We start from the raw sequence: 21222 nt of genomic DNA on the forward strand, positions 1-21222 counted from the left end.
CGCTACAGATCTGGCCACTTTAGATTCTCAGGGGATGGAGCGTGCCAAGACCAAAGCTACAGGCTCCAGCCCAGCCTGCTGAAGCAGCCCTGCCTGTGTTGGAGTGGCTGGGTGCTTGATCAGCTAATAATAAAAGAAGACCTGGGGTGCCTGGGTGGCTCCATCACTTAAGTGTCCGCCTTCGGCTCAGGTCATGATCTCGCGGTTCATTTGAGTTCGAGCCCCACATCAGGATCTGTGCGGACAGCTCAGAGCCCAGAGCCTGCTTCGGATTCTGTGTCTCCCTCTCTCTCTGCACCCCCCTTCCACTGGCGCTCTCTTTTTCTCTCTCAAAAACAAACATTAAAATAAATAAATAAAGAACTCTGTTTCCCGTTCTGTTATTGTTCCTTGGGTGGCCTGCCCTCAGTCGGAAACCCAAAAGGAGGCAAGTGTGTGGCAAGATTACCAAAACTTTGTCCCAAACCCCATACATCCCTCGCTTTCTGGATCTTCAACACCATCGATCCTACTTACAAAGCCCCACCTTTGGACAGACGCCTCAGGCCAGATGTCCTGCCCCTCCATTCAGGCTGCTGAGCCCTCCTGGAGAAATTGGGTCACTTTACAGTCCAGTGCTGGGAAAATGCAAGGAAATGTGTTTCAGGAGGGCCCCCTCAAGCGCTAGTCATCAACCTTCTAGAGCCACGTTGTCCAATATGGTACCTACTAAAGACCTGCAGCTACTTCGATTTCAATGCAAATTCATTCAACTTAAATCAAACATGAAATTCATCGCTCCTAGTTCCTTGGTTACACTAACCATGTTTCTTCTGCTCAGGAGCCACACGGAGTTGGCGGCTACAAAACTGAGCACAGCAGCTATAGATCATCCCCATCATTACCGAGAATTCTAGTGGACAGCACAGAAAAGTCTAGAATTCTTTTCTCCCATACCACTTATTTCTCCTGTCAGTGCCCATCCCAATCCACCACAGAGCCCGTTCGTTCTCAGCAGGTGCCATCACCTGTGATTCACCCACTCCCCTTCCTCCCTAGCACCCTCACTGCTCCCTCTCACTACTGGCCTTCATCTTCACACCTGACCATGCCTAGCCTTGGGCAGAGAGGAAAGGGGAGGAGAGGGGGAAAGAAAGGCAGGAAAAGGAAGAGGTGGGGAAAGAGAAATCCCTCCCTTAGCTTTGCAACACCCTTAACCCCTCCTTCCTTAACACCTTTAACACCTGCCTTCCTTCCCATTCCCACTTCTCCAATGGCCTTACTTTACCAGAACTCTCTGAAATGCGGCGCTCCTGATCACTACTTCTCGGATGAACAGGTCTACTGCCCTAGCTTCCAGGACAGCTGGCCATTCCTATTAGTGCTCTGACGGGTCCTGCAATCTCCTTAAACTCCTCTCCCCCTCATCTACTATTCACAGGTCAATGTTCCCCCACCCAAGTCCTTTTTTCCAAGTTCTATTTCTTCCGCTCCCATGATTGTATGCACCACCTTTACACCAAGGACACTGAAGTATGCCTCTAGCCAAGACTCCCATGAACTGTGCCAGAATATTCCATACAACTGCCTCCTGGACATCTCAGCCTGATAGCCTAGAAGTATCTGAAACTCAAGTAAAGAACAACAATCTTCCTTCCTAAAACATGTTCCTTCCTTCTGTGTCCCCTTCTCCATTACTGGTACCCTATCTTCCTTCAGCCACCCAGGCCAAAATCCCGGGGCCTCATAGACTTTGCCCTCTCCCTCACTCCCACAGCATCTTAATTATAATAAATACAGTGAAGCCTTGGTTTGCGAGCATAATTCATCCTGGAAACATGCTTGTAATCCAAAGCACTCATATATCAAAACGAATTTCAAGAACCACTGGCTTAGTTGTGATCATGGGATATTCAGCGTCACATACTACTCGTATCACAAGACATCACTCGTTTATCAAGTTAAAATTGATTAGAAATGTTTGCTCGTCTTGTGGAACACTCGCAGAACAAGCTACAAACAACCCACGGTTTTACGGTACTATCAATTGAATTATTTAGTATTAGTAATTTAAATTAAATTAAAAGTGATCTTCCTTGTAGAGCCTCATTTCCTGAAAAGACGAAAAGATGAGGCTACTGCCACCTAGTGGTAAAACACAGATAAACAATCAGATGAGACCTTTACGACATTTGAGGTATGCAGATTCAAAACAATGTTCAGCAGACTTTTGGTGGAGTCTATCGGATTTTCCATGTATAATATCATGTCATGTGCAAAAAGCGAAAGCTTGACTTCATCTTTGCCAATTTGGATGCCTTTGATTTCCTTTTGTTGTCTGATTGCTGATGCTAGAACTTCTAATACTATGTTAAACAACAGCAGTGAGAGTGGGCTGAATTCAGCAAAGTTGCAGGATACAAAATCAATGTACAGAAATCAGTTGCATTCTTATACACTAACAATGAAGCAACAGAAAGACAAATAAAGAAACTGATCCCATTCACAATTGCACCAAGAAGCATAAAATACCTAGGAATAAATCTAACCAAAGATGTAAAAGATCTGTATGCTGAAAACTATAGAAAGCTTATGAAGGTAATTGAAGAAGATATAAAGAATGGAAAGACATTCCCTGCTCATGGATTGGAAGAATAAATACTATCAAAATGTCAATACTACCCAAAGCTATCTACACATTCAATGCAATCCCAATCAAAATTGCACCAGCATTCTTCTCGAAGCTAGAACAAGCAATTCTAAAATTCATATGGAAACACAAAAGGCCCCGAATAGCCAAAGTAATTTTGAAGAAGAAGACCAAAGCAGGAGGCATCACAATCCCAGACTTTAGCCTCTACTACAAAGCTGTAATCATCAAGACAGCATGGTATTGGCACAAAAACAGACACATAGACCAATGGAATAGAATAGAAACCCCAGAACTAGACCCACAAACGTATGGCCAACTCATCTTTGACAAAGCAGGAAAGAACATCCAATGGAAAAAAGACAGTCTCTTTAACAAATGGTGCTGGGAGAACTGGACAGCAACATGCAGAAGGTTGAAACTAGACCACTTTCTCACACCATTCACAAAAATAAACTCAAAATGGATAAAGGACCTGAATGTGAGACAGGAAACCATCAAAACCCTAGAGGAGAAAGCAGGAAAAGACCTCTCTGACCTCAGCTGTAGCAATCTCTTACTCGACTCATCCCCAAAGGCAAGAGAATTAAAAGCAAAAATGAATTACTGGGACCTTATAAAGATAAAAATCTTCTGCACAGCAAAGGAAACAACCAACAAAACTAAAAGGCAACCAATGGAATGGAAAAGATATTTGCAAATGACATATCGGACAAAGGGCTAGTATCCAAAATCTATAAAGAGCTCATCAAACTCCACACCCGAAAAACAAATAACCCAGTGAAGAAATGGGCAGAAAACATGAATAGACACTTCTCTAAAGAAGACATCCGGATGGCCAACAGGCACATGAAAAGATGCTCAACGTCGCTCCTCATCAGGGAAATACAAATCAAAACCACACTCAGATATCACCTCACGCCAGTCAGAGTGGCCAAAATGAACAAATCAGGAGACTATAGATGCTGGAGAGGATGTGGAGAAACGGGAACCCTCTTGCACTGTTGGTGGGAATGCCAACTGGTGCAGCCACTCTGGAAAACAGTGTGGAGGTTCCTCAGAAAATTAAAAATAGACCTACCCTATGACCAGCAATAGCACTGCTAGGAATTTACCCAAGGGATACAGGAGTACTGATGCATAGGGGCACTTGTACCCCAATGTTTATAGCAGCACTCTCAACAATAGCCAAATTGTGGAAAGAGCCTAAATGTCCATCAACTGATGAATGGATAAAGAAATTGTGGTTTATATACACAATGGAATACTACGTGGCAATGAGAAAGAACGAAATATGGCCCTTTGTAGCAACGTGGATGGAACTGGAGAGTGTGATGCTAAGTGAAATAAGCCATATAGAGAAAGACAGATACCATATGTTTTCACTCTTATGTGGATCCTGAGAAACTTAACAGAAGACCATGGGGGAGGGGAAGGAAAAAAAAAAAGAGGTTAGAGTGGGAGAGAGCCAAAGCATAAGAGACTGTTAAAAACTGAGAACAAACTGAGGGTTGATGGGGGGTGGGAGGGAGGGGAGGGTGGGTGAGGGGTATTGAGGAGGGCACCTTTTGGGATGAGCACTGGGTGTTGTATGGAAACCAATTTGACAATAAATTTCATATATTGAAAAAAAAAAAAAAACACAGTGTTCAGGAAAGTGTGCCTTAGGCTGCCTAGGGAAGTCACACACAGCTCCAGCGTGGAGGCAGCATCGCTGAGCTAATGTTAAAGGGGGACATGGAGTTTGTTAGGCTCTAGGTAGAGAAGCCGTTGTGTGCGTGGACATGGCAGTGAAGGCACGTGGGGCAAATCTGTCAGCAGGTTTGTTCACTTAGAAGGGAAAGTAATGGGAGTTGAAACTTGAGTGATGGGAAATGAGGTCAGAGAGACAGATAAGGGGCACCTGGGAGGCCGGTTAAGCGTCCAACTCTTGGTTTAGGCTTAGGTCATGTTCTCAGAGCTTTGTGGGTTCCAGCCCCGTGCTCTGTGCTGGTGGTGTGGAGTCCGCTTGAGATTTTCTCTCTGACACTCCCTTACTGACACTGTCTCTCTCTCAAAATAAATGAAGAAACTTTAAAAGAAAAAAAATGGGGCACCTGGGTGTCTCAGTTAAGCGTCTGACTTCAGCTCAGGTCATGATGTCATGGCTTATGGGTTCGAGCCTCACATTGGTCTCTGTGCTGACAGCTCAGAGCCTGGAGCCTGCTTTGGATTCTGTGTCTCCTTCTCTCTATGCCCCTCCCCCGCTCACACTCTCTTTCCCTCAAAAATAAACATTTAAAAAATTAATTTTTAAAAAGTGAGACAGATAAGGGCCAAATGTAAATATCTTGAGTGCCACGTGAAGAAGTTTGGTCTGCATCCTGAACAGGATTTTTTAATTTTTTTTTTTTAACATTTATTTCTGAGAGAGAGAGAGAGAGAGAGACAGAGACAGAGAGAGGCAGACAGAGCATGAGTGGTGAAGGGGCAGAGAGAGAGGGAGACACAGAAACCAAAGCCGGCTCCAGGTTCTGAGCTGTCAGCACAGAGCCTGATGCGGGGCTTGAACTCAGGAACTGTGAGATCATGACCTGAGCCGAAGTCGGATGCTGAACCAGCTGAGCCACCCAGGTGCCCCAAGGAGAGGATTTTTAAGCAGGGGAGCAAAACCTGATCACAATTGTTCTTTCCGTAGAGAAGTCATTCTGGAGACTGGGTGAGACACAGGGGGCCAATCAGGGCAGGGAGAGGAGAGAGAAAACAGAGTAGTCCCGGCAACAGAGGCCGAGAGCCTGTGCTAGGGCTGGGGTGATGGAAAGAGAGAGGAAGAACTGAATTTGCAAGCATTTTGAGAATCTGAATCGTCAGAATGCCTGAACTGATTGCCATAAGGGATGAGGTGGAGGAAGGGATCCAGAAAGTTTCTGGCTAGGATATTGGCTTTGGCCCTGGGTGGTGGATGGTGGAGCTGCTAATATAGGAAATGGAGGAAGAAGAAGAGTAGGTGGGAAGAAGGGGTATGGAATTGAGAATCTTGATTGTAGACATGTTTCCTTTGAAGTAGCTGTGGTGTTTTTCGAGCCTTCAGTTACATCTATGGATGGAGAACCCTGGGACCTCTGGGACAGGCAGAGCAAAGGAGCCCAAAGACAGCCAGCCAGAGGAGGAGAACCAGGAGACAGGAGTGTCACACAGCTGAAAGGAGAAATAGGCGTCTAAAAGGAGGGACGCTGGCGATGTTAAACCTGCTGACAAACGTACACTCAGTAGGTGCAAGGCTCTGTCACTTTCGAATCAGGCAAGGAAGAATCCTCAAGAGCCCACAGTCCAGTTGGAAGACAGATGTGTAATTAATAAGGCCGTGTTATAGGGGTGAATAATAAAAGTCTGCAACACTTAACACACGCCAGGCACTGTTCTATGTATTCCCATATATGAGCTCAGTAAACCCTCACGCCACACCTGTGAGGTAGGTACTATTCCTACCCTCCTTTTACAAATAAGAAAACAGATGCAGAGAGGTTTAAGGCACTCACCTAAGTGCCAGAATCAGGATTCAAACTCACAGTCTGTCAGAACTCAGCGACAACATGGGGGAGCAGCACTGGGTGGTGGTGAAGCTTGTCTGCCTGGTTTCTAATGCCAGTTGAAAGTCTAGTGCAGGGGCTCCTGACCTTTGTGGTGCTGTGGACCCCATGGCTGATTTGGGGCCTCCTCTCTCAGAATAAAAGGTGTTTTGTTTTTTTTTTTTTTTTTTGAGAGAGAGAGAGAGAGAATGAGAATGAAAATGAGCAGGGGAGGGGCAGAAAGAGGGAGAAAGGGAATCTTTTATTTTAACGTTTATTCATTTTTTTTCAGAGACAGAGTGTGAGTGGGGCAGGGGCAGAGAGAGAGGGAGACACCAAATCCGAAGCAGGCTCCAGGCTCTGAGCTGTCAGCACAGAGCCCAACACGGCGCTTGAACTCACAAACCACGAGATCGTGACCTGAGCTGAAGGCCGATGCTTAACCGACTGAGCCACCCAGATGCCCCAAAATCTTAAGCAAGCTCCACACACCTAGCATGAAGCCTGATACAGGGCTCGATTCCATGACCCTGGGATCACTACTTGAGCTGAAATCAAGTCAGATGCTTAACCGACTGAGCCATCCAGGTGCCCCTCAGAATAAATCTTTTTAAGTATACAAAATAAAAAAGGATAACAAAAGCAAACAGTAACACTGAAATAATTGTCGAAGTACTTTTAAAAATTAAGGTTTTTACATTTGCAGGTAATGAGGAGGTGCCAATGATTTTTTGAAATCCCTACAGCAGCTGTAATAGGAGGAGAAACTGATTTACATTAACAACAACATCTGTGAGTGCTGCTAAAGCTGTAGTTTGTTGCCTACGTTTCAGCACTGAAAGTAATGCTAGATGTCAGTTGGAGTTAATGCAACTGAAGACGTAATTTTTTTTTATCATCCAAGATCATGTGCTAGTGGACTTACAGGGATTAAATGAGAGATCAAGGTCATGCAAGTAAAACACTTACCCAGTGCCTAGTTCGTGGACAATGCACCATAAATGCCAGCTTCTAAGATGCATAATAAGATATGTAAAATGTGCAGTGTGCGGGTATCTATATAGGTCCTCATTCATTCAGCCCTGAAATACTAAGAACTAAAGAACACTTCCTGTCCTTAGGCAGACAGGCATGTCTCACACGTGCACTGCAGAAGGACAACCACAGAACAGTTCCAGTGGGCTGCCTGGAGAAGCTAGCGGCTGAGGTTGAGTTTGGAAATATGAATGCTTTCCAGGCCACCAAGCTGGAGAAGGGCATTCCTGGCAGAAGTCATGGCATCTTCAGGACGCAGAGGCAGGAAAGTTAAACGGTAAACTTGTTGAGGGGGGAGGCCCCTAAGAATCTTGGTAATACCCAAGTTCAGAACACAAGGAAGGGAGGAACATACAAAGAAGAGGCCTGCAAAATGCACTGGGCTCTGGGGACAAGGAGAAGCCACCGAAAGTTTCCAAATAGGGAGGTGCTGTGATCCTATTTGGGCTTTGAAAATAGCTTTGGAAGCTACAGGGACAGGTTGTTGGTAGGGGGAGCTGGGGAGACCACACAGAGCCAGCTGTCATGGCTAAGGTGTGACATGAGGAAGGGCCAGCCCAAGGCAGGGAGAGAATGGATTTCAGGAACAATTAGGTGGGTAAAAAAAGCAGAGAACAGTGATCACTCTTCACATCGGTCAGCATGGTCCTACCCGCAAGCACACCTGATTGTGCCAGACTATTCGCTCAATGGTCTTGGGACAAACAAGAAGCCATCTGGAAATCAAATTGGATCCTTATCTCACACTGTATCCCAGGATAAATTCCAAGTGGATGAAAGATTTAAAGGTTAAAAAAAATGGAACTATTAACACAGGCAAAGAAAATATGGGATATATATATATATTATATATATATATATATAATATATATATATATACGTATATATATATTATATATACATATTTTTAAGTTATCTTATTTATTTTGAGAGAGAGAGAGCATAAGTGGAGAAGGGGCAGAGAGAGGGGAGAGAGAGAATCTCAAGCAGGCTCCATGTGCGGCACAAAGCCCAACATGGGGCTCGATCTCAGGAACACAAGATCATGACCTGAGTCAAAATCAAGAGTTGGACGTTCAGCCCACTGAACCACTCAGGCACCCTGGATTTGTCTTTTTTTTAATGTTTATTTATTTTTGAGAGGGAGAGAGAGACAGAGAGGGAGAGCGAGCATGAGTGGGGGAGGGGCAGAGAGGGAGAGAGAGAATCCCAAACAGACTCCAAACCACCAGCACAAAGTGTGATGTGAGGCTTGAACCCATGAATCCCAACATCATGACCCAAGCTGAAGTCAGACACTTAACCGAGTGAGCCACCCAGGTGCCCCCGGGATATATTTTTTATAACCGCGGGGTGTGGAAGGACTTCCTAACCATAACTCAAAATTCAGAAGCTATATGATAAAAATAAATTAAATTGCATAGAGATGTAAACATCCTACCTAAATAAATCAGAAGATAAAAAAAAAAATGACAAAACTGGGAAAAAGATCTACAGTGCAGATCACAAAGGGTTACCTCCTAATATTTATATAGAAATACACAGAAAAATATTTACATTATAGAGAAAGATATTTATATTATCTAGAAAAACTTATATGGAAAAATAATTATATAGAAGTGTGTAAACATATATTTATATTATGTAGAAATATAAACAAATATGTAAAATATATAAATTACATATAAAGAGCTCCTAAGATTCAATTTTGTTAAAAAGGCCAATAACATAAGGGAAAAATGAACACATGAGAGGAACACATAGGTCAGGGAAGAAGAAATTGAATGCCAATTTAAACATGTAAGGGGTGCCTGGGTCAGTTAAGCATCTGACTTTGGCTCAGGTCATGTTCTCACAGCTTATGGGTTCGAGCCCATGTTGGGCTCTGTGCTGGTGGCTCAGAGCCTGAAGCCTGCTTCGGATTTGGTGTCTCCCTCTCTCTCTGCCCCTCCCCTGCTCATGCTCTGTCTCTCTCTCAAAAAATAAATAATAAACGTTAAAAAAAATTTTAAGTGTATTAAAATAAGTAACCAGCGCACTGAATCCAGGATTTCATGGAGCAGAAAGATATTTTAGGAAAAAGAAAAATTAGTAGATTTAAGGACATATATCATAGACATAATAATACAGATGACACTGTGGATTAGGCAAGAATTGTCACACCCAAAGAACTGAGGTTTAGGAAATCTTGTTGGACTAATCTTTGAAGATGCTGGGACACCGGGGTGGCTCAGTCGTTTAAATGTCCGACTCGATTTCAGCTCAGGTCATGATCTCATGGTTTGTGAGATTGAGTCCCGCATCTGGCTTGCTGCTGATTCTCTCTCCCTCTCTCTCTGCCCCTCCCCCAGCCTCTCTCAAAAATAAACAAACACTAAAAAAAAATTATAAGGGGAAGACTTCGGCATCCTTCTTGGCCAAAAAGCCAGTAGTGAAAAAAGCGTTGAAATCCAGGAGACAAGTGACTGACTACTTGATGGAATGAAGTTCTGGATGAGGGGAAGGGATGCGAGATTACCACAAAACCACTTCCTCCAAGATGACAGGGAATGATGTCAGGACAGGGGTGGGTGAAGCAGCTTTTAGAGCAGAGGGAAATAACCGAGGGAATTTGCACCTGGAAATCTCTGTTTTCCCAGTCATTTGTTGGGGTTACATCTATCAACAGTGGGAAGGACAGGAAGTTTGAGGAGAGGAGGCTGAAAAGAGTAGAGATTTGGGTCACGGAAAGGGATGCAGGGGCTAATGATCTCAGACAGAGGAGTTTCAGGGGGTGGGGGGCAAAGTCAGTCAGCTGAAGAGAAGAAGACACAGAAGTCACTGAGGTGGAGACACCCAAACTTTTAGAAGCTGGGTGGGGCGAGTGGTCTTCCCTGGAAGCCTCTCCCAATGCTGGCCAGAGTTGTAATGGAAATACTGAGCACCAGGGGCCAAAGGCATCTAGGAACATGGGGGAAGCAGATGAGGGGTTAGGTGGTGGTAGTGGTGAAAAGAAAAGGTGGAAAGAATGGTAAAGGGGAAAGCACTTCCACCTGAGAGATGAAATATTAGTCTGGGGGGAGACAGTGGGGGGCTCGACAGCACAGGGGGCAGAAAAGGAAGAGCAGCCTCCATTGGGGGGAGCTCCAGGCAAGACATGGGAGGACTTGGTGTTCTGTGAAGAGCTGGTTGGGCTGGGGGTTATAAAAAATATACAGCTGACCCTTGACCAGCACGGGTTTGAACCTTTGCAAGTTCACTCCTGTGCAGATTTTTTCTGATAAATACAGAGCAGTACAGTAAATGTATTTTGTCTCCCTTAGGATTTTCTTAATAACATTTTCTTTTCTCCAGGTGATTTTATTGCAGGAATACAGTACATAATACATATAACATGCAAAATCTGTGTTCTTCCACTGTTTACATTATCAATAAGGCTTCTGGTCAACGAAAGGTTATTAGTAGTTATGTTTTGAGGGAGTAAAGTTATACACAGCTATTACACTGTGGGGGGGGGGGGGGCGCATCCCTAACCTGCGCACTGTTCAAGAGTCAAGTGTAGTTCCAGAGAGCCAAAGGCAAAGAGCTGGGAGGAAAGGAAACAAATAAAAAGGAAGGCTGGAGGAAGAAAAGAACAGTGTGGACAAGGGTGCCTGGGTAGCTCAGTTGGTTAAGTGTCTGACTTTGACTCAGATTGTTCATGGGTTTGAGCCCCACGTCGGGCCCTGTGCTGACAGCTCGGAGCCTGGTGCCTGCTTCAGATTCTGCATCTCCCTCTCTCTCTGCCCTTCCCCCACTGGCACCCTGTCTGTCTGTCTCTCTCTCTCTCAAAAATAAACATTAAAAACATTTTTAATAAAAAAAAAAAGAACAGTGTGGACACAGGATGTCACAGTCACTACGGCCATGCTGAAGGACTGTAGTAATGAAGGAGGGAGGGGATCCCACTAGGTACTACTGAACTCTGCCCCCACCCAGGCCACAGAAAGCAGCACAATTTTGCCTTTCAGGAAAACAGGGCTCCTGGCCATGGGAGAGCTGTCTTGCCTTGGGTATAAAGTTCAAAGTCAGTTACTTTTGGGAAATTATAGGACTTCTAGGAAAGAGAACCCCTAAACCCTCAGCTTTTTTGATTTACAGAGAATCATCTTCCCACTGCTCACTCCAGATCGATTTGTCCTCTGCAAGGCCCAGGTCTGAGACTCGGGACCAAAGGAAAACCAGACTTTTCTCTAAGTGCATATAATTTCCCCCAAATGAACAGCAGATGACAGCAAAGAGCCAGAAAGGAAGCCAAGGCTTCCTAAGAGCCCAGAAGTGGTGACAAATAAATCCTGTTCTGTTCCTATGGCGCCCTCTGTCGCACTTATCCCTGCTGGTTTATACTCCCAAGGCTCTCTTCCCGCACAGACTCCCTATAGCAGGGAATCTCTGATTCCCTAGTACAAATGCTGGGTTCGTAGTAAGTGTTCAACAAATACATGTTGGGGGTGGCTGGAGGGGAGACTCCCAACCTGCTGTGTGGTTAGGGGACAGGTGCCTGCCTTTTAGGACAATGAGGTACGCGGAGAAAAGGACTGGTTTGAGAGGGAATCGAGGCCAGGCTTTGAATCCTGGCTCTGCTACTGATGGCTGTGAGCAAGGTACCTAACATTTCTGAGCCTTGGCTTTCTCCTTTGTAGAAGGGGCATTTTCACCAGGGTTAGTTGGATGAGAAAACACACAAAGCGTGCCTAGCAAAGTATCTCACACACAGGAAACACTCAATAAAAAGCTGATATTTACTGTGGCTATTATTACCGTTACTGTTTTTACAGCCTCTACTCTGGGCCAGGCACCAGAGGAAAGAGGAAAGAATCACTAACAGTGAGAAATAAATTGGAATTAAGCCTTGGCATCCCTGCTTCCTCGGCTCAGTTACCCCAAACAGTGTGGCGACAGATTCAACAGAAGGCTGCAGTGGAACCTAGCACTTCTAGAAGCTGCAGCTTCCCAGACTGTGAGGGGTTTTTTGTGGGGAGGGGTTAATGGGGATGGCTACTTGGTATTTTCCATCTCAGAATAGTCTGGCTCAGCTACCTAACAGATTTTTACGGGCACCTCGGAGCCAAGTAGGTTTAACTAATGGCCATGCACGTTGAGCCAAAACCTGCATCTCATCCCTCAGAAAGGAGAGGGGGGTTGCTTCTGGAATGCAGAGATAGCTGCCTGCCTGGTTCTATTCAGAATGAGTGTATCCCCCAGACTTGAATATTATTAGCAAGCTGCTTCCTGTGCCACAGGAGACATACCTGAAAAATGGACACGTCTCCTGGATATGGAGACTTGCCCTACAGCTTAGAGGGGGAAACAGTACATTTAGAGCAAATTCAAAGAAGGTGCTCTCTGAGTCTGTGAGACCCCCAAGGGGCTGCACGGGGTAAAAACAGCCTCAAAGAACATTGAGACCAGTCCTAAGAAAAAATGCTATCTGACAGAAACCAGGGCACAGGGGGGCAGATCTCTTGACTGACAGGAGACTCCACCGAGAGCAACGGTACCCGTCCTCCAATGTGTCCCCAGGTTGCCAAAAGTTCTTCAGATTTGCCAGGATTCCTGAGTTAGAGGAAGCACCACTTCCAAACCATCTTCCAGTGGCTTTAAGGGCCCACATGGCCTCGTGTCATTTTCAACGTGATAGAAATGAAAGCCTTGGTGGCCTGAGGTGAGATAGTGGTGTTGGTCCCCCAGAGAAGTCCCAGCAACCAAGACAGAGAGGCTAGTCCCCTCTCATCTACCACATAATAGAAGGGGGGGGATAACTTAAGGGTCACTGTGAGGTCACAAAGAGATCAGCTTTCCTTTCAAGGCCATCTCTACCAAGTTGGAGGTCTCTCCCTCATGACAAGATCAAGGTTGTCAATGGTTTGTTTTACACAGTGGTCACTGTTCTTTTACCTGCTTCTTCCCTCAGCCCTAGAACCTCACAGTCCCTGCACTTCTTGCCCCTCTCAATATCTTCTTTGGTTCTGAGAGGATGGATACAATAAGCAAGAGCACAAGGTCCTGCTCCTGACAGGGCTGAGTGCTTCCTTCTCTCCTCCTACCCTATACTGCACACTGACGCAACGGGGGAGGCACAGCACAAGTGAGTGACAGAATCGGGGCTGCGGGGGTTTCCATGCAAACCCAATGTCACCACAGACAACCAGCCCAAGGCCTAGGCCCCAGGACACACAGCAGCAGCGTGCTTACCCACAAGGCACAAACAAGCGTTCTGAAAAGCCCCCAGATTCTTTGCAGGCCTTATCCACACCCATCTGCTCACCCCCTGGTGTGTGGCATAAAGGATACTGCAGAAACCCAGCCTGGCAGTAGCTCAAGATCCTGGTGGGCATCCAATACATGAGGATTCCCCAGAACAGAAGGGAGCAGCTAGGTGGGGGTGTGGCTAAGTGTGGGAGCGGCTAGGTGTGGGAGTGGCTAGGCGTGGGAGTGGCTAGGCGTGGGAGTGGCTAGGTGTGGGGTGGCTAGGTGTGGGAGTGGCTAGGTGTGAGGTGGCTAGGTGTGGGAGTGGCTAGGCGTGGGAGTGGCTAGGTGTGGGAGTGGCTAGGTGTGGGGTGGCTAGGTGTGGGAGTGGCTAGGCGTGGGAGTGGCTAGGTGTGAGGTGGCTAGGTGTGGGAGTGGCTAGGCGTGGGAGTGGCTAGGTGTGGGAGTGGCTAGGTGTGGGGTGGCTAGGCGTGGGAGTGGCTAGGTGTGAGGTGGCTAGGCGTGGGAATGGCTAGGCGTGGGAGTGGCTAGGTGTGGGGTGGCTAGGTGTGGGAGTGGCTAGGTGTGGGAGTGGCTAGGCGTGGGAGTGGCTAGGCATGGGAGTGGCTAGGCCTGAGGTGGCTAGGTGTGGGAGTGGCTAGGTGTGGGAGTGGCTAGGTGTGGGGTGGCTAGGTGTGGGAGTGGCTAGGCGTGGGAGTGGCTAGGTGTGGGAGTGGCTAGGTGTGGGGTGGCTAGGTGTGGGAGTGGCTAGGTGTGAGGTGGCTAGGTGTGGGAGTGGCTAGGCGTGGGAGTGGCTAGGTGTGGGAGTGGCTAGGTGTGGGGTGGCTAGGTGTGGGAGTGGCTAGGCGTGGGAGTGGCTAGGTGTGAGGTGGCTAGGCGTGGGAATGGCTAGGCGTGGGAATGGCTAGGCGTGGGAGTGGCTAGGTGTGGGGTGGCTAGGTGTGGGAGTGGCTAGGTGTGGGAGTGGCTAGGCGTGGGAGTGGCTAGGCGTGGGAGTGGCTAGGCGTGGGAGTGGCTAGGCCTGAGGTGGCTAGGCGTGGGAGTGGCTAGGTGTGGGAGTGGCTAGGTGTGGGGTGGATAGGCGTGGGAGTGGCACTGGCGGTGTGCTGGGAGGGGGGGGGGGTGGCTTACCTCCTTTCCAAAGCAGGTAGATGGGCACCACGTAGAGCATAACATGCTGAATGTAGTAAATCTCCAATTCAAAGGGGAGCTGTAAGGACAGGAGGGAGAGAGGTGTCACAGAGCAGGAAGCACTTATGTCAACAGCTTCTGAAGTGGATGGCCCTTGCTCTTTAGGACCTACATCTTAGCCAAGCCATGCATTGCAAGTGCTCACGTCCCTTCACAATCACAGTGAAAAAAAGAATAAAATGAATATACACTTATGACCTCGGCCCGGCATCTTCCAAAGCACGTTTGGCAGCGATGGTACTTGAAAAAACATTTCACTAAAAGAAAGCAGCCAGTTGATTAAGAAATTTTGCATATACTAGATCCCCAGGAGATTCACCACGGCTATTCGTGGTATACTGAGGATCTGGGTGGTCTCTGCCACTACAGAATCTGCTAACAATTGTTTATCCAGTGTTTCCCAAACTTAGCCAGTGCCTTTTCTTCCCCAAAGAACACTCAGTATTCTGCAGAATATGCTTGAGAAAACACAATGTAATGTCACTTCTTGCTCCAGATGAGGAGGTGGTAAATGATTTTTAATTTTTTTAATGTTTGTTTATTTTTGAGAGAGAGACACAGAGCGCGAGCCAGGGAGGGGCAGAGAGAGAGGGAGACACAGAATCCTAGGCAGGCTCCAGGCTCTGAGCTGTCAGCACAGAGCCCGACACGGGGCTCAAACTCAGGGACCGCGAGATCATGACCTGAGCCATAGTCAGATGCTTAACCGACTGAGCCACTCAGGCACCCCAGTTTTGTGTTGCTTTATTATTGAGAGACAGAGACAGAGCGTGAGCAGGGGAGGGGCAGAGAGAGTGTGAGACACTGAATCTGAAGCAGGCTCCAGGCTCTGAGCTGTCAGCACAGAGCCCAATGCAGGGCTCGAACTCACGAACCATGAGATCACAACCTGAACCGAAGTTGGATGCTTAACCCACTGAGCCACCCGGGCGCCCCAAGGTGGTGAATGATTTAAAAGCTTATTTCTCATCTGACATGGAGAACGTGCGACATAGGATTTATTAGTCCCATTTTCCAGATTTCCAAAAAAATAAAAAACAAAAAGGCAATTGCTAGGCCTGGTCGGGTCTAGATCCAAGAATAAAGAGTTTCCCCACTGGATATTTGGGGTCAGTCCAGAGTTAGCCCTACTTTTGGGTGAAGACCAAGCAGCTGGGCCAGTTCCGACATGGCGTGCCAAAAGGAGCGGCCCCACCCTCCCTCCACCCAACACGCCTGCTCACTCACTGCTGTTTCCCATCCCTCACAAAATGGAAGCCCTGGATTACCCAAGCACAGCGCGGTTTCCACCTGGCATGGGGACTGCGCCACTGACTTTGGCAGAGGGCTAGGAATGCAAACAGCTGGGTGGCTAACACAATTCTGGGGGAAAAAAACTTCAGCAGCTGGCAAGAGGCCTGGCCTCTGGGGCTTACACAGCCTGCAATACACACACACACACACACACACACACACACACACACACACCCCTAGACGGAAGCCGAGAGAGACAAGAAAACCCAGGGGAAGGGTCCACTGCCTCCTTATTCCCTACAAGGCAAGCACAGAACCAAGACTGCACGCTAATGACAGGAGGCAGTTATGGGCTCCCCAGGCGTGAGAGCCCAAGCATGCCTTGTGCCAGGGACTAAAACCAAAAGATGGCAGAGCCCCCCAGAATGGCAGCTGTGATGACTGTAGACCATGAACAGAGATGCTGGCTCCGGCCCTTGAAAATAAAAACCCACAGGGGCATCTGGGTGGCTCAGTGGGTTAAGCATCCAGCTTTGGCTCAGGTCATGATCTCACGGTTCCTGAGTTCAAGTCCCTAATCGGGCTTGCTGTTGTCAGCACAGAGCCTGCTTGGGATTTTCTCTCTCTCTGCCCCTTCCCCGTGCTCTCTGTCTCTCTCTCGTGCACTTTCTCTCTCTCTCTCAAAAATAAATTAAACATTAAAAGAGAGAGAGAGAGAGAGAGAGAGAGAGAGAGAGAGAGAGAGAGAGAGGTGCCTGGGTGGCTCTGTTGTTTAAGCTTCCAACTTGATTTCAGCTCAGGTCATGATCTCACAGTTTGTGAGTTCGAGCCCCACATTGGGCTTGGGATTCTCTCTCTCTCCTTCTCTCTCTGTCCCTCCCCCACTCACGCTTTCTCTCTCTCTCAAAATAAATAAATAAACTTTAAACAAAGAAAGAAAGAAAAACCCACACAGAAGGAAAACTGCCCACGGACCCAGATGATGCCCAAGTACTATTTTATGTTCACAGGCGGATGTGAAAATCCCAGGAAAAGAGATGAGGTTCCACGTGGCTCTGCAGACCATGCTGGAATAGCTAGAAAAAGGTTTGACAATGGGCATCACCAGCATGAGTTCTGGAGGTCTCGGGGGTCCATACTGGACCCTCAATAGTCATATGATCCAGGATCACCCTACCATCTTGAGTTGGGTATTGCTTCATGCTTTTTCAACCATTTCCATATCCATGACCCTCCTCATTCCTCTCAAAAACCCCATGAGGCCGGCAGGCCAAGTGTCATCTGACAGATGAGGAACCCGAGGCACAAAAGGGTTAACTGCCTTGACTGTGCTCACCCAGAAAACAGGCAAGGAGGAAAAGGTCCCAGGAAGGTCCAACAGTCTGGCTGTAATCTGAAGGTTCAGGTACCTACGGGATTTGACCTCCCTCCCCCTGAAACAGGCCTGGGAAACCAAGCTGCTGTCGTACAGCATGGAGCAGAGAACTGGGCTAAGGACCCACAACCCCTGGCCCCTGCCGTGTCCTTCCAGACTCTAGCTACTGCTTACCCCTCTGCACTCACAGACCTCCTGGAAAGCACACCCTTCACCTGCAATGTCCAGGGAGGCAGTTTAGCACCATGGCTAGGAGCAAAAATTTTGGAGACTGTCAAATCTGCGTTTCTAGATTTCATTATGTCCTTAAGAGCCCTTTGGTCTCAAGCAAGCCACCTAACCTCTCCACCCGTTTTGGCACCAGTAAAATGGAAATAATTACGCTGTTATAAGATTATTGTAGGGGAACCTGGGCAGCACAGTCAGTTAAGTGTCCAACTCTTGGTTTCGGCTCAGGTCATGATCTCACGGTTTGTGAGTTCGAGCCCCACATCAGGCTCTGTGCTGACAGCATGGAGCCTGCTTAGGACTCTGTCTCCTTTTCTTTGCCCCTCCCTTGCTTGCTCTCTGTATCTTTCTCAAATTAAAAAAAAAAAACCTGTAAAAAAAAAAAAAGCAGGCTGATAAAGCCCTCCAGGCCTCTGGACTCAGACTGCCTAAAGCATTAGGGGCACAGACTCCGTCCATGGCAAGCATGTGACCTTCTTCCTAGCATATGGCTCTGCCGGCCACACCCCCATGCTCTGCCATGGAGACAAGCAATCCCACCGTGCCCTCCATCCTTGGTTACCTCAGTCACCATAAGAAGCCCCAAACTCCCAAGTCACCACCCAACACCTAAATTCTAAATTTTTTAATGTTTATTTATTTTTGAGAGAGAGAGAGAGAGACAGCACAAGCAGGGGAGGGGCAGAGAGCAAGGGAGGCACAGAATCCGAAGCAGGCTCCAGGCTCCGAGCTGTTGGAGCTGTCAGCACAGAGCCCGACATGGGGCTCACACTCACAAACCGTGAGATTATGACCTGAGCCAAAGTCGGATGCTTAACTGACTGAGCCACCCAGGCGCCCCCCAACACCTGAATTCTAATCCCTCCCTAATCTGACCTCATCTCTCACCTTCCCTCAATTCTAGAAACCCTTCCAGCCTACCTTCTGGAACCCAAGGACTATTCGAAATCGTCTTCATTCTCAAACTCTCCTCTGAGAAGTCCCTTCACCTTCTTGCTTTAATGAAAACCTGGTTCCCTGCCCCTCTGAGGTCACGGCCACCCCTACAGCCCTCTCAAGTGCTGGGTGGTTCTCCTCCCATGTTGCCCGGTACCACGGGGCCAGGAGGGGTCCTGTCTGCTCCTCACTGCTGTTTCTACACCGCTGGCTGTTCCACAGCCATTCTCTCTGCCTCCTTCCTAACCACTCCCCCAATGGAATCTCATGCCCTTGTACTCTACTACCCACTGCTCTTGCGGCCACCTATGGACCGTCTCCCCGTGCATTTCCCATTTGGCCTTGAAGACTCTGCCTCCCTCTCTTGTCATTTTTTCCAACGTTCCTGTGTTGGAAATGTGTCAAAATGCCTGTGTCCTCAACAGTGTTAGCACTGGCCTGTCGTGTACCCCACTCTCCAACGACCACAGCCTACCTAGCCAACAACTCACTCGCTTCATATCCGTCTTACAACTTCACTGGGACCTATGGTCCACTGATCCCACCACGTTTTGACTGCCCCTCACCGACCTCACATCCTCACTTCTACACTTGCCCTTCAGCCGCTTCCCCACATTCTCAACCCTCCGGACATTCTCTCCCCACTCTATCCTACCTGCTTTACAAATCCACGTTGCTGGTAAAATCAAACTCTCTGCCTTCCCGTCTCTACCCCCCAGGCAAGTGAGCATTGCCGGAGAAAAATATAAAACTATGCCGTGAACCCCCCTTAAATTCATGACGGCAAGTCTTAATGCTACCCAACCATCCATCCACATGCCCCAATCCATTTGCTCTCCTCTCTCTTGGACAACTATTGTACAACTTCTTGCGCCTTCCTCAAACCTTCCTCCGTCCTGCCCCTCAGCTGGTGAAATGCCTTTCTACTCCATTTGGGGGAAAAAAGAGCAATGGGAAAAGGACATCCGCGGGCACCTGCCTCGATGTCTCCCTCCTCCCTGCGCCCCATCCCCAGAGCTGCCTTTTCTTCCGCTGCTCTTCAGGATCCCCCGACCATGCTGCTGGCTAAGGCCAGTCCCCTCACGTGTGTGCTAGATCCCATCCCTTCTTGCCTGCTCCAGGACGTCACACCAGCAACTGTCCCTTTTTGTCACTGGATCATTCCTATCAGAAAACAAGTACATTTCAATATCTTCCATCGAAAGAGGAAAAAACTCCTGCCTTTGCTTTCCCCACCAGCCCCCACCCCATATCTCTGCTTTCCCTTTTACAGAAGTCCTCAAAAAGATTGTCTCTTCTCATTGCCATCATGTCCTCTCCTCTGAATTATCCTTCCATCCACTCCAAATTTTCACACCCACCACACCCCTCAAATTGCTTTTACTGAGGTTACCCATGACACCCATCCTAATTCTAATGGGCAACAAGGACGGAAGCACACCCGTGTGACATCTTTGTGTGAACTTTAAGGAGACACCCCTTCTTCATCCCCATGCCAGGGTGTCCCAAAGATTTTTGGCACAATCACCCCCTTGTGCAGTTAACAACCTGTGCAACTATACATGCCGGTTGGTCCTGGCCAATTTTCAGGCCTCATCTTACTTCACCCCTATTCTTTCCCTACCTCAATGACTCCCCTTCTCAACCTCCATTACCGGATCTTCCTTCTGTCCCTTATATAGAAGGGGCTCAGAACCAAGTCCTTGGCTCTCTTTCTATCTGCTCTCCCTCACTAGATAACCTTATTCAGGCTCCTGGCTGTAAAGGACTTCTGTCTACTGATGACTTCCAAATGAATATGGCCAGCCTAGAGCCAGGCTGCTCAGATTGAAATTCTAGCTCCATCATTTAGTTGCAAAGCACCTTTGGGCAAATCACTTAATCTTGTTGAGGTTCACGTGGCTCATTTATAAAATAGGAATGATAATAATGCCTATCTCATTAAGCTGTGGTGACATTAGGTGATATAATGCATGTAGAGTTCTTGGCCCAGTGCTGGTATACAATATGTGCTTAATCAATGCTAGCTGTTATTACCCCGTATCCTTTTCAACATTAATCCAGCCAGTAAGTGGTAAAGGCCAGATTTCCATTCCGGCCAGCAAGACTTAAGGCAAGGCCTCTTTGGGTCAAAAGCTGGAGCTCTTTTTACCTAATCATTCTGCCTTAGCAAGAACCTCCAGCAAGAGTAGAGCCTGGGCCTGTCCCATGGCCCTAAGTCACATGTCAGTGTATTTATCAGGTGACTACCAGGATAACTTTAGCTTCCCAGCATGATTCATTCTTTTTTTTTTTAATGTTTGTTTATTGATTTTTGAGAAAGATGGAGAGTTAGGGGCAGAGAGAGAGAGAGAGAGAGAGAATCCCAAACAGGTTCTGCACTGTCAGCATAGAACCCAACATGGGGCTTGAACTCACAAACCATGAGATCATGACCTGAGCTGAAACCAAGAGTCAGACACTTAACTGCCTGAGCCACTCAGGTGCAACCCACCCCCCCCCCCCCACCCCGACAAAGTGATTCATTCTTTTGGCCTGTCTCTAGGTGAGAGCTTCTCCCTGGAGACTTCTTTATCTCCCAAAGGGCTGTCAGCACCACTCTCCTCTTCTTACCCACGACAGTCCTATTCTTACTCTCATGCAATCAATAGAAAAAAAAAACACAACACTTATTGAGACACTACTAGGTGGCAGGGAAATGTGCCTGGCTCTGGGTATACAGCAATGATGAAGACACAGTCTCTGCCCTACAAGAGCTCATGGTCAAGTTGAGGAGGCTAATGGATAAAAGGATAAGGTCAGGTGGCGCCTGGTTGGCT

The 21222-nt window shown here is 47.6% G+C and overlaps 1 protein-coding gene across 10 annotated transcripts in view; it reads right to left on the reverse strand.

Moving 5' to 3' along the window:
- The window catches only part of TMEM164 (transmembrane protein 164), a 164222-nt gene that overhangs the window by 24221 nt on the left and 118779 nt on the right, over positions 1-21222 (reverse strand). For 8 of the 10 annotated variants that reach the window (XM_081793800.1, XM_081793803.1, XM_081793802.1 and 5 more), the window contains one exon: positions 14572-14650. The exons of the other annotated variants lie outside the window; for them this stretch is intronic. In XM_081793800.1, coding sequence (XP_081649926.1) covers positions 14572-14650 — 79 coding nt within the window. The remainder of the gene's footprint in view (positions 1-14571; positions 14651-21222) is intronic. 10 annotated transcript variants of the gene reach the window in all.

This window comes from Panthera onca, chromosome X, assembly GCF_046562875.1.
Source record: "Panthera onca isolate mPanOnc1 chromosome X, mPanOnc1 haplotype 2, whole genome shotgun sequence".
In the NCBI taxonomy this organism is placed as follows: Eukaryota; Metazoa; Chordata; class Mammalia; order Carnivora; family Felidae; genus Panthera; species Panthera onca.